Source organism: Lithobates pipiens, unplaced genomic scaffold (genome assembly GCF_037356315.1).
Source record: "Lithobates pipiens isolate NorthernLeopardFrog02 unplaced genomic scaffold, aLitPip1_a1.2 Scaffold_3, whole genome shotgun sequence".
NCBI lineage: Eukaryota > Metazoa > Chordata > Amphibia > Anura > Ranidae > Lithobates > Lithobates pipiens.
In genome coordinates, this window is record NW_027507790.1 from 118,369,485 (window position 1) to 118,383,894 (window position 14,410).

General features: G+C 39.7%; 1 protein-coding gene across 2 annotated transcripts in view; it reads right to left on the reverse strand.

Annotated features, from left to right (window-relative positions):
* DMXL1 (Dmx like 1) overlaps nt 1-14,410 on the reverse strand; it is a 217,247-nt gene that overhangs the window by 16,432 nt on the left and 186,405 nt on the right. For both annotated transcript variants that reach the window (XM_077462223.1, XM_077462224.1), the window contains 5 exons: nt 13,589-13,725; nt 10,637-10,722; nt 6,119-6,320; nt 3,704-3,821; nt 3,297-3,383 (listed from right to left, as the gene is read on the reverse strand). In XM_077462223.1, the coding sequence (XP_077318349.1) occupies nt 3,297-3,383; nt 3,704-3,821; nt 6,119-6,320; nt 10,637-10,722; nt 13,589-13,725 (630 nt within the window). The remainder of the gene's footprint in view (nt 1-3,296; nt 3,384-3,703; nt 3,822-6,118; nt 6,321-10,636; nt 10,723-13,588; nt 13,726-14,410) is intronic.

Here is a 14,410-nt window from a genome sequence, read left to right on the forward strand (position 1 = left end):
TACATTTACTTTTGTCTGTTAAAGATTTTTATTTGCGTGAATAATCATAAATATTAAGACTTGAACTTCATGGAGAACTTCATGGAGAGTTCAGACAGCACTTTTGTATTCCCTTAAACATCAAAGTGTCTTTATGTATTTGCTGCACAACTAAAAACATTTTATCCCCCCCCAGAAAAATATAAAAACGGAGCTTAAAAGTAAAATTTCAGTTATAGGCAGAGTCTAATGGGCTTTAGCACAGCACAGAGACAAACTACTGTGATTTACCCCTCCAGCATCTTAAACACAAAAAAACACCAAAAACCCAAAAATTTTAGGTATGGGTTGAAATAGCAGTTACAGAATACAGCCCAACAAGAATATAGTTTGAATAGGCAAATATCACTGTGTACTAATGTGATATGGCTAAATTGCAGGGCAGCCACAGGAGAGATTACATTTAAAATTACAACTACATTAACACAGAAATCAACCAACTGTAACGCTGTGCCTGCTGTGTTCCAATTCTTCACTTTATCTGGTGAACAGAAACTGTAGCATCAGCATGCTCAGAAGCTTCAGTTCATATTAATTCAGAGCAAAAGACTTTCCAAATGTTTGCCTGCCCTTCTGCTTGAAGTGTAGTACTAGCTAAAACTTTTTTGCTTTTTTTGTTAACTGGGGTTCCATATTAAAATCTGAAGTCAGGTTAAAAGTTGCAAAGCAGTGTATCTTAAGAAATGTAAAATGGGCAGAGAGTATTTAAAGTTTACGTTCAACTCAGGAGATGAATTGTTCAGCTTCCTAATCCTGCTACAGAGCACACGCCCACCTCTAAATTTGCTGGGAAGTTTCATCAACCAATGACAATGCACAAAACATAATGGGTCAAAGTGGCAATTTAGTAAACCTTGGGGGAATTCCCTATGGGGATACCCATTAATGTTGTTCCACGCACTGGATACCTCACGGGTGCTTACCTTGGCACTTAATGCAACATGTGTTGTCACCTGCAGACTGCTATACAGGTCCAGGGCCATGGTCCATCCCTACAGGACATAGTCCCTGAAGACCCCTTCGAGAATATACCAACCAAGAGATGGACCACCATCTGGAACATGTACAGCACCCTGCGGCTAACTCCTCACGTTGTACTACGTGCCCAGGGGAGCTTGTGATGCTTGGGTTCCACTTTTGCATCTGCATTTCCATGCATTTTTTGTGTGCTCAATGCATTTTTTCATGCTTTTTTTATGCACTCCCATTGAAGTCTACATGGCTAAAATGAAATGAGATAATAAAAACAGTGTAGCGCTTCAATGATAATAAACGTGATCAACATAAAAAATAATAATATGTCAAAAATCACATAAATATAAATGCCTAGAGAAAAGTCCAACATTGGGCGCTCATTCCACTATGTAGCTGGCATGGGGGTGACCGAACCGTCACAGAAAAGGAAAGTAATACACTAGGCGAATGTATTCATATGGATCTGCTTGACTGTAAACATCAGTAAAGAGTGGATAAATACTTCTTACCGGAACAGTTGGACTCACACAGTCATATGACGGTTGAGTCTAGAAAGCTTGAGGTCATAATCTGGGACCAAGGAGTATAAGGAGGGAGATCTGTTGAGCTGGTGGTGGAGCTCCAGGCGGTTGTAGGCCCAATGGTGGATCTTTACAGATGGAACGTCAAGGTAGTCAAACTCAGACGCAGCCTGTTGTACCAATACTCCAATCTCCCCCGAATGGGGAGGGAAATGATGTGAAGGTTTAAACCAAAGAAACAGAAAAAAGAAAAAAGGAAAAAAGGCTCCACATGGTGCGGGTCAAACGATATAAAAAAGTTGATTTATTAAAGTCAAAAGGTAATTGATGACTTGGTGATCACATAAAAAATAAAATGAAATTAAAAGCAATGTGGGGTGCCAACAGCTCGCCCGACGCGTTTCGACATGTGTCTTCAACTGGGGCCCAGTGTGATCACCAAGTCATCAATTACCTTTTGACTTTAATAAATCAACTTTTTTATATCGTTTGACCCGCACCATGTGGAGCCTTTTTTCCTTTTTTCTTTTTTCTGTTTCTTTGGTTTAAACCTTCACATCATTTCCCTCCCCATTCGGGGGAGATTGGAGTATTGGTACAACAGGCTGCGTCTGAGTTTGACTACCTTGACGTTCCATCTGTAAAGATCCACCATTGGGCCTACAACCGCCTGGAGCTCCACCACCAGCTCAACAGATCTCCCTCCTTATACTCCTTGGTCCCAGATTATGACCTCAAGCTTTCTAGACTCAACCGTCATATGACTGTGTGAGTCCAACTGTTCCGGTAAGAAGTATTTATCCACTCTTTACTGATGTTTACAGTCAAGCAGATCCATATGAATACATTCGCCTAGTGTATTACTTTCCTTTTCTGTGACGGTTCGGTCACCCCCATGCCAGCTACATAGTGGAATGAGCGCCCAATGTTGGACTTTTCTCTAGGCATTTATATTTATGTGATTTTTGACATATTATTATTTTTTATGTTGATCACGTTTATTATCATTGAAGCGCTACACTGTTTTTATTATCCTATTTGTTGAACTTTGTTTGTTTTTGGTGTTGGCTGCTTTTCTGGCTATTGTGGCCATTCTTCACTTATAACAAATCATAGCGCAGTGTTTTTCTTTTTAATTGTATTTTAAAATGAAATGAGTAAAGTGTTTATAGGCAACATAGACTATAATGGGATTCCTCTTGTCGTGCATTTTCACATGATGGCCAAAGCGTAACAAATCGCACAGGTGTGAACTGGGACTGACTGATTTCGTTTTCAGTGCCTGTGCAACTTTATAGGCAGACCCTGTATCTTCTGCTAGGCGGGGCCCAACTGCGATCCCACAAGGCACAGCAGGGGAGTCAACTGATCTGGAAAGGTGTAAAACTGCAATAGTAGCTAGTAAACTTGCTAGATAAAAAAAAAAAAAGAACGGAAAAATTATTTTTTTTAAAAGAAAATGGTTTGCTTCTCTCAGAAAAGAGAGACTACGTCCATTCAAACTGAAGCTTGCTGGGAGTGGGTGGAGTTATATTAGGGCTATCTTTACAACTTTGTTTGCCAGTGTCCAATCACCTGGATGTGATGCAGACAGCCGCTTAAGCCATAGTCTGTCCCGTAATGTACAATTAAATAAATTTTACTCACTATACTACTATTCTTTGCGATTCACAAAAAGTGTTATATTATAGAAAAAATAAAAATAATTAGCAAAGAGTTAATAACATTGTCAAGAAGAGAAGATTAATGCACTGAACATACCTTATTTATTGAAAATGCAGTAATTATGTCAGACTCTTTGTGGATTATTCTTGCTCTTCCTCCTGAAGAACCCTGATCTGTTTCAGTCTGAAAATTTGAAAGCCATATAAAAATAACCAGAATACATTTAGAAGTGCTCATTTCCTGCAAGTTCTCAAAGTCAAATCCTGTAAAGGGGGAGCAGGGCTGAGCCGTGCTGTCTGTCTCTCTAGTCTGAAGGAGTGCTACCATAGGAAGTGGCTTCTTATGGTGGCACACTGAAGAGGAGGAGTCAGGAGTGCCGGCAGTGGGACCAGAGAAGAGGAGGATTGGACCGCTCGGTGCAAAACCACTGCACAGAGCAGGTAAGTAATAACGTGTTATTTATAAAAGAAAAAAAATTAGTTTACAAAAGCTTAAAAACTTACCTCATTCAAAGATCTTTTCTTTGTGAAAATATTCCTTATAAAGGTTTCCTGGATGCCTTCTTGCTTTACTAGATATTGCCAAAGTCTCTTTACTGGCAAAGTAGTTGAGTGCTTGGATCTAAATGGCAAAACAGCAGAAAATATGTTCATTAAAAAGACTTAAAATGTTAAAGTAAGTTGTTACCAACACTGAACCAAAATATGTTGTTTAAAGCCTTTAACTAGCTAGTGGAAAGTGACTGCATGCTGTGTATTCGGGGACCATTCAGAACTTATGCACTGGTGGGTTGCATTAATGTGTGTTTTTTCACGTTAATGTAAGTGAGCTCTGAATGCACACACAAAAAAATATATATATTTTTGGGAATGCTGTGTGCTTCCCTTTAGGATAAAAGTGGTCCCTGTAGCGGATTCGCCGCAGGATCATTTTCATCTGCGACGGGATAGCCCCCCTCTCCCCCTTGCCGTGCTCTGGCCATCTCCACAGCTTAATGGACCTGCCGGTAGTGGTAGAGACGATTGCGTTCTCTTCCGTGGATGCCTGGCTGCCAACTTGCCAACTGAGGGGAAGATGGCCCCTGCTCAGCTCCATAGCATGGGAAGGTGGAAGCGACGTCAAACGTCACTTCACCCATAGCTCTTAAAAGGAGACTTTTTTTTTTCAAGTGACATTTAAAAAAACAAAAAAAAATGTAATTTAGTTTTAGTGTAAATTTGAGATCTGAGGTCTTCTTGACACCGGATCTTGTATATAAGAAGTCCTGACATGCTTTTGTTTTCTAATAGAAATACTTTTTTTTTTTTTTTTTTAAATAAAAGTGACCCAAAGAATTCTTTTTAAAAAGACAGTATGAAAATAAAAAAAATGAAAAGTACAATAAATAAGAAATTTTTTTTTATTTTTAAAGCGCCACGCCCCGATGAGCTCATGCAGAAGCAAACGCACACGAGAGTAACGACACATATGAAAATGGTGTTCAAACCACACGTGAGGTGTCGCCACGATCGTTAGAGTGAGAGCAATAATTATAGCCCTAGACCTTCTCTGTAACCCAAAGCCAGTAACCTGTAGAAATTTTGAACATCGCCAATGGAGATTTTTAATCGTAAAAATTTGTCCGCATTCTACAAGCGAGCGCAATTTTGAAGAGTGAGATGTTGGGTATCAATTTACTTAGCGTAACATTATCTTTCACAATATAAAAAAAAAAAAAAAAAAAAAAAAAAAAAAAATTGGGCTAACTTTACGGTTGCCTTATTTTTAATTAAAACAAAGTGTATTTTTTCCCAAAAAAGTGCACTTGTAAGACCACTGCGTAAATACGGAGTGACAGAAAGCATTGCAACGACCGCAATTTTATTCTCCAGGGTGTTAGAAAAAAAAAAAATATTTTAAACTTGTAACCAAGTGTAAAAAAAATAAATAAATAAAAAAAAGAAGCTTGGTCCTTAAGTGGTTAATGCAACGCACCTCACTGAAAAAGTGTGAACGAATTCTATAAAACCAATTAAAACGATCTCTATATACTAAGGTGTAGAAAAAATACAAAAGACTCGAGCTCCAGAAAAGAAGAGACCGAGGTCCAGTGGTTGAGAACTAATGGTCTAGTATATATATAAGCGTTGTGCAAGCATAGGACTTTCTCAAAAATACAGCCTTTATGTGGAAGTGGATAACCCAATGGAAGTGGCATTAAACCCCAAAGCAAACATTATACTGCCACTTACCAATTCTTAGATGTGATGGCTGCAGCAGTTTTTTTCTAGGCTTTCTTTCCTTTATTTTCACCTGGTGATCTTGCCAGTAAGGTTGCTGTTTTTCAACAAAACAAGCTGCCCCTCAAATGCAGCAGTTACAAAAGTTGAGACAAACCATTTACTACAATGACCAGCTTTTATTTAGCGGTATATAAAACCTGTATCCCAAAAGGAAAAAAAAAAAAAGACTGCTTGCTGTAACTGTATATGAAGTGTAAGCTGGAGTCTGGCCTCAATTCGTTAGTGTACCTAAACCTACTAGTACATCTAACACTTCCCTACTCCAGATTAACAATGCTGCTGTCCAATAGTGCCCCTGTTCTCCTTCATCCAGAGCTGAATCAATCCAATACAGGTAGTGTTTCTGGTCAGATCACCAAGTGAAAACAGAGGACAAACTGATGTTGCCACCACATCTAATGATTGGTAAGGTGCTATATATGACATTTTCTGTTTTGGGTTTAAGAACGCTTGAAAGCCTGAATTTTTATTTCTGTTACATATATACAAGAAAACAATTAAACATTACTCATATTATTATGTATGCAATATATCAGTGAGTATTTTCAACAGTGTAGGCCAACCATTTACCCATCACTAAGTTTTTGCATTTTACAGAACATTAGGAAACTTTGCATTAGCTGCAAGAATACCAACTTAAAAGGTGTATTTGTCGGCTCCAACAATGCCTTGTGCCTCAAGATTGCAGGTCCAGCAGACAGAACCTCATCTGTGCTTGGCATGGTAATAAAATCTTGTGGTGGACCTCCATAAATTTCAAGTCTTCGCAGGAGCACCTGTTCCCACCTCTGCAAAGTCTTGAGAGTGGCATGACAGAGGGGTGAAGCTACAGGAAGATCTGTAAGAATCAAAAAGAAAATTCAGTCTCTGATAACGACTTTTTTTTCCCCAGGTCAGATACTGGAAAGATGGTGAAAAATAGCATAACCTACCGCAACTGTTTAATCAGAATTTAGAGGCTGGGAACCGGTGCTCAGGCTGGCAAGTTCCATTCCCCAATATGGCATATTCACACTCAAAAAGCCGGGAACTGAAAACTTATTGCAGAATCCTTATTGGCTACATATTAACGCATACAGTGTCTAAAATGCGTTGCCACAACAGTTTTCATCCTAGTATAGTCTATGCTATGAGAAAAGCTGTTGTCGCCGAAACATATTAGCATTTTAGACACTTTGTGCATTGATATCAGACACTAACAGCGCTCAATGTATAAATCTAAAACACTTCTCTGACCTCACCTGTAGGCCATAGAGAGTAAAATGTTAAACAATTTTAACCCTAATCAAAATAAGCGACCTATGTTAGAATGCCACTAATCACATTATAAGCATTGCACTTAACACGTTATCAAAAGTCCATAATAAGAGGTATTAGCGGTAGAAGTGGCAGCAAAGAGGTGCCATCGTGTATGTGGCGATTTTCACCACATACAGAACTCATCTAATTCAACCTATCCCCTGTGTATCCTTGCATGTTGACGCTTAATGAGGAGATTGTGTTGGAGTGTGGATGAGTAAAGAGACCTGGAGGAGCAGAGAGATTTAAAGACCTAATATACAAAGCCTGTTTGCAGTACTGTTCTGATAAGCAGCCAGCCTTGGGGGGTTGCACAAAGGTGGATATGGTGACGGTGTAGGACTGTTACTCCTTGTGACTGAAATAGATCTCCACGGTGGATGGCACCTCTTAGCTGGCACTTCTACCACTATCACCTCTAATTATGGACTTTTGCTAACGTGATAAGTGTAATACAATCATAATTATAATCAGGGCCATCTTTAACCACTTGCCGACCAGCGCACGACGATGTACGTCGACAGAATGGCACGGGCAGGCAAATGGGCATACATATATGTCCCTTTACTGGTCGGGACCCCCGTGAGTCCGGTCGCGGGACCCGCGGACTCGATCGGCATCCCCGCGATCGTCTCACGGAGCGGCCGAATGGAGAAGTGCCGTTGTAAACAACATTTCTCCATTCTGCCTAGCAACTAGTGACGCTGATCTCTGCTCCATGTGATTGGAGCAGAGATCAGTGTTCACTAAATGAAAGTCCAACCCCCCCACAGTTAGTAACACACCCCTAGGAACACTTAACACCTACACTGCCACCCACTGGTTAACCCCTTCACTGCCAGTGTCATTTACACAGGAATCACTGCATTTATATAGCAGTGACTACTGTATAAATGACAATGGTCCCAAAAATGTGTCAAAAATGTCCGATGGGTCCCCCACAATGTCGCAGTCACAATAAAAAAATCGCTGATCGCCACCATTACTAGTAAAAAAAAAAAAAAAAAAAAAAAAATGATTAATAAAAATGCTATAAAACTATCCCTATTTTGTAAACGCTATAACTTTTGCGCAAACCAATCAATAATCGCTTATTGAGATTTTTTTTACCAAAAATATGTAGAATACATATCGGCCTAAACTGAGGGAAAAAAATGTTTTTTTTATATATTTTTGGGGGATATTTATTATAACAAAAAGTAAACAATAATGCGTTTTTTTCAAAATTGTCGCTCTATTTTTGTTTATAGCGCAAAAAATAAAAACCGCAGGGGTGATCAAATATCACCAAAAGCAAGCTCTATTTGTGGGAAAAAAAGGAGGTCAATTTTGTTTGGGAGCCACGTCGCACGACCACGCAATTGTCAGTTAAAGCGACGCAGTGCCGAATCGCAAAAAGTGGTCTGGTCTTTGACCAGCAAATTGGTCCGGTCTGAAAGTGGTTAATATTGATTGGGCCCTGGGCAAAAATCCTTAGGGCCCCCTCCCCCCATGCAATTTCGCTCTCCACCTTCTCTGAGACATACAATAAATAGCAGCTAGACTTAAAATCAGTTTACTGTATCAGATCAGGCAGGTGTTACAGCATATCATTACTGCTTACTGACTGGTTGCTAGAGGTTACAGCACATGATTTCTGCTTGTTGATTGGTTGCTAGAGATTGCTGTACAGTAATACTGCTCACTGGTTGCTGTAGGTTACCGCACATCATCTCCTCACTGCAGGGGGCATGATTTACCCATGAATGCTGCCTTATTTACAAATCAATGCTGTTGGCCTCAGCTATTTACATATGCATGTCACTGCTATTTACATATGAAGGCTGGTTATTTACATGTAAACACAGGGTCTGCAGGTGAGTACACAATAGGTCAGAGCTGGGCAGCATTAGTAGCAGCACTTTACACCGAGATATCGGGACACAGCACAGGACTAAAACCTCAAGGGACAAGGGAATGTAAACTGGGATAGTTGGCAAGTATGAGGCAGCTGCTTTGGGCCCCACAACAATGACAGGGCCCAGGGCAGCTGGCCCTTTTGCCCTGCCTTAACCACTTGCAGACCGAACCATTTTGCTGGTCAAAGACCAGACCACTTTTTGCGATTCGGCACTGCGTTGCTTTGACAATTGCGCGGTCGTGCGACGTGGCTCCCAAACAAAATTGACGTCCTTTTTTTCCCACAAATAGAGCTTTCTTTTGGTGGTATTTGATCACCCCTGCGGTTTTTATTTTTTGCGCTATAAACAAAAATAGAGCGACAATTTTGAAAAAAACGCATTATTTTTTACTTTTTGTTATAATAAATATCCCCCAAAAATATATAAAAAAACATTTTTTTCCCTCAGTTTAGGCCGATACATATTCTTCTACATATTTTTGGTAAAAAAAAAAAAAAAAAAAAATCGCAATAAGCGATTATTGATTGGTTTGCGCAAAAGTTATAGCGTTTACAAAATAGGGATAGTTTTATAGCATTTTTATTAATAATTTGTTATTTTTTTTTTTTACTAGTAATGGCGGCGATCAGCGATTTTTATTGTGACTGCGACATTGTGGGGGACCCATCGGACATTTTTGACACATTTTTGGGACCATTGTCATTTATACAGTAATCACTGCTATATAAATGCAGTGATTCCTGTGTAAATGACACTGGCAGTGAAGGGATTAACCAGTGGGTGGCAGTGTAGGGGTTAAGTGTTCCTAGGGGTGTGTTACTAACTGTGGGGGGGTTGGGCTTTCATTTAGTGAACAGTGATCTCTGCTCCAATCACATGGAGCAGAGATCAGCGTCACTAGTTGCTAGGCAGAATGGAAAAATGCTGTTTACACGGCATTTCCTCCATTCGGCCGCTCCGTAAACGATCGCGGGGATGCCCGCGGCGATCGAGTCCGCGGGTCCCGCGACCGGACTCACGGGGGTCCCGACCAGCGTGGGCAGGGCGGCATTGAATATTGGACGTACCTGTACGCCAATATGCCTGCCAGTGCCATTCTGTCGACGTACATCGTCGTGCGCTGGTCGGGAAGTGGTTAAAGACGGCCCTGCTTATAATGTGATTAGTGGCATTCTAACATATGTCGCTTATTTTGATCAGGGTTAAAATTGTTTAACATTTTACTCACTATGGCCTACAGGTGAGGTCTGAGAAGTGTTTTAGATTTATACATTGAGCGCTGTTAGTGTCCGATTTTTTAATTAGCCACATTGTATACTTTAGTAAACTCATATTTATAATAGCTGCTGTAGGTGAGTGAGGAGTAATCTCTTCATGATACCAGTATTTTTGTCGTAAAAGAGTATTCCATAGGGCGCTGGGATCAGGTGTATTTTTAATATCCCTGACATTTTTTTGAGTGTTGTGCATTGATATGTAGCCAATAAAGATGCTACAATGAAGAGTTTACTGAGCTGCCAGCTTCTTCAATGTGACTGGAGATATGGGCCCTTTTTATCATTTTTTTTTTTTTTTTTAAACGCTTCGTTATCACGGATCATAAACTCAAAAGCTGCACCTCCCTTCTGCCACAATAGTGCCTATAAAATCTATGAGAATCACAGGTGGATTCATACTCTTAATATGACTGATGAACCTTTAGCAAACAGATTTCCTTAAGAACCTTGGTATCTATACAACATACAAAAAGAGGCTAACACATTTTATAGCATCTGAATGATAGTTAACAGTAAGAAAATTCCAACAACTAAACAAATCAACAGGCTACTCATCACTAACCAATTACACACCTAGTTAAAAACAATATAACATTTCCCATTATGACCCATCTGAGCATCAACACACACTGGTAGTTTCATTTTAATGTAGTACAAACATCAGTTCTTAAAGTTACCTGAAAGGTCATGTCCAGCCAACGGGTAAAAGCCTTTCAAATTCTGAAGAACTAATTGTACCATTGCAAGACGCATCAGAGCCCAGCTAGAAGGTAAAGACAACGTATGCAAATAAAAAAAAAAATTAAACTGTACACAATCTGGTATGGGCCACAAGCTGAGCAATAAACGTACTAATGTCCATTTTTGAGGCACCATACATCAGAATGCTTATTCATCGGTTTTAAGAGAGTGACAGATTTCAATAACCCCAGCCTCCCCATGAGTGAGATGGCACAAAACACAAAAAAATGTGCTTCTGATACAAAGATTATTTATAAAATGAAATAGGTTTTAAAAATCAAACAAAAAAAAAAAACCCACTGTTTTCTTTTAAATGTTTACATATTAAAGTAACAAACATTCTCTTATATATATTTAAAAAAATGTGGAAAAGGGAGACGAGGGATGCCATGGCCATTGCAGAGGTTCAGGAACATGTAAAGTGGCTCTAAAGGTCTGAAAGTTTTTTTTTACCTTCATGCATTCTTTGCATGAAGGTAAAAAAAAAACTTCAGTGTGCAGCTCCCCACTCAGGCCCCATTAATACTTACCAGAGCCCCATCTCGATCGAGCTCTGTGCACGGCAGCATCTGCTCTCCAGAGTCTCTCCCTCCTTTGGCTCCCGCTACTGTCAATCACAGCCAGTTGTGTCTCAGACACAGAGGTGGTTCGGGAGCAAATTCACACAAGTTCCCCCAGAGCAAGCAATATACTCTAGGGACATGAGCCGGGATTGCTGCCAGGGGACCCGGCACTGCACAGAGCAGGAAAGTATGACTTGTTTGTTATTAAAACATTTTTTTAAATAAACATCTGAACCTTTAGAATCACTTAAAAAAAAAGCCAGCAATCCAAAGTGCAGTGATGAAAGTAGTGTGTTTACACTAAAAATGGTTTTGGTGCTGCACAATCAAGGGTGGGATTTGTGGCAGATATGTATATGTGCAGACAACTCTATACCTGGTACGCACTCTCTTTAAATGTTCTTGAAAAGTGTGTGTGTGTGTGTGTGTGTGTGTGTGTGTGTGTGTGTGTGTGTGTGTGTGTGTGTGTGTGTGTGTCCATACAGATGTGCTCATAAGTTTACATAACCTGGCAGAATTTAGGATTTCTTGGCCATTTTTCAGACAATATGAATGATATCACAAAAACTTTTCTTTCAGTCATGGTTAGTGTTTGGCTAAAGCCATTTATTATCAGTCAACTGTGTTAACTCTTTAAATCATGATCAAAAGAAATTACCCAAATGACCCTGATAAAAAAAGTTTACATACCCCAGTTCTTAATACCATGTATTGCCCCCTTTAACATCAATGACAGCTTGAAGTCTTTTGTGGTATTGGTGGATGAGGCTCTTTATCCTCTCAGGTGGTAAAACTTCCCATTCCGCTTAGCAAAAAGCCTCCAGTTCCTGTAAATTCTTGGGCTGTCTTGCATGAACTGCACGTTTGAGATCTCCCCAGAGTGGTTCAATGATTTGAGGTCAGGAAACTGAGAATCTTCACTTTATTCTGCTGTAGCCAATGACAGGTCGACTTGGCCTTGTGTTTTGGATCAATGTCATGTTGGAATGTCTAAGTACATCCCATGCGCAGCTTTCTGGCTGATGAATACAAATGTTCCTCCAGTATTTTTTGATAACATATTGCATTCATCTTGCCATCAATTTTGACCAAATTTCCTGTGCCTTTGTAGCTCACACATCCCCAAAACATTAGCGATCCACCTCCGTGTTTCACAGTAGGAGTGTCGTACCTTTCATCATAGGACTTGACTTCCTCTCTCCAAATGAAGCGTTTAGGGTTGTGGCCAAAGAGCTCAATTTTGGTCTCGTCACTCCAAATGACTTTGTGCCAGAAGGTTTGAGGCTTGTCTCTATGCCGTTTGGCGTATTTTAAGTGGGATACTTTGTGGCATTTGCGTAGCAATGGCTTTCTTCTGGCGACTCGACCATGCAGCCCATCTTTCTTCAAGTGCCTCCTTATTGTACATCTTGAAACAGCCATACCACGTTTTCAGAGAGTCCTGTATTTCATCTGAATTTATTTGTGGGGTTTTCTTATCATCCCAAACAATTTTTCCTGGCAGTTGTGGCTGAAATTTTAATTGATCTACCCGACCGTGGTTTGGTTTCAACAGAACCCCTCATTTTCCACTTCTTAATTAAGAGTTTGAACACTGCTGATTGGCTGATTTCTCAATTCCTTGGATATCTTTGTATATCCCTTTCCTGTTTTATACAGTTCAACTACTCTTTCCCGCAGATCCTTTGACAATTCTTTTGCTTTCCCCACGACTCAGAATCCAGAAACATCAGTGCAGCACTGGATGAAAGAGGCAAGGATCTGTCAGGAGTCCAGAAAGTTATTGGACCTTTTATACATACACCCTAATTACAAGGAAACAGATCACAGGTGGGGATGGTTACTTTTAATATCCATACAAACCCCTTTGTGTCAACTTGTGTGCATGTTATCCGGCCAAAATCACCAGGGTATGTAAACTTTTGCTAAGGGTCATTTGGGTAGTTTCTGTTGTGATTAGGATTTAAATAGAGTAAACACAGTTGATTGATAATAAATGGCTTTAGCCAAACACTGACCATGAGTGAAAAATGTGTTTTATTTATATTCTCTGAAAAATGTCCAAGAAATCAAACCAGGGTATGTAAAAACGGTTAGATGGGTTGGGACCTAGACTGACAACAGGTCTCAGTAGTTTCACATGTGAAACTAAGCTCAAATCTTAAGCTGTCCCTAATTCTCAACTGGTTTAAGGTCAACAACACTACAAGAAATCCTAGTTGCTATTCTAAACATTAGTCTGTTTATTATGTGAACTATGCTGAAAGGGTCGTGCAAATACACTGTTCTATTTCTGTTCAGCACCTTGTATTGCCGTGGTAATACCTATATGAGTTAGGATTGGAGTGTTCCTGGATCTGGACTTCTGATAATGAGACATCATCATCATCTTCCTCATCATCGCTTCCTTGACTATCCTCCGAATCATACTCAAGCCTGTTTTGTGAAAGAGGCATAAAAGGCTGAAAGGGAAAAAAAATTAAATTATAAACAGTTTGTATAATTATGTTTTAAGCACTGAAAAACTATGTTACAGTCAATGTATGTCAATTGGTTTACATGATATATTTGATAGATATATAGATATAGATATAGATATAGATATCTATATCTATATATCTATATCTATGGGCGGCACAGTGGTTAGCACTCTCGCCTAGCAGTAAGAAGGGTCGCTGGTTCGTATCCCAACCATGACTACCTGCCTGGAGTTTGCATGTTCACCCTGTGCCTGCATGGTTATCCTCCCTCAATCCAAAGACATTCAGGTAAGTTAATTGGCTTCTGTCCAAAATTGGCCCTAGTATATGAATGGGGACCTTGGATTGTGGGCTCCTTGGACATGTGATGTGAGTGTGCAATGTACAGGGATAGGGGCAATTGTAGACACTCAGGTTGAACTGGTGTCTTTATTCAACCTTACTAACTATGATATATATATATATATATATATATATATATATATATCATTCACAGCCAGCCAGACATACAGACAAAATCTTTACTCTGAAGACAAAAATAGAATACGGTAGCAAGAACTACAATTGTTCACACTGCAAATACCATTGAGGGTGGAAGAACTGGTGGTAATGAACATCTGGCACCAACTTTAAATGGGAAATAGTTTTTTGCATACAAGTGAAAGTT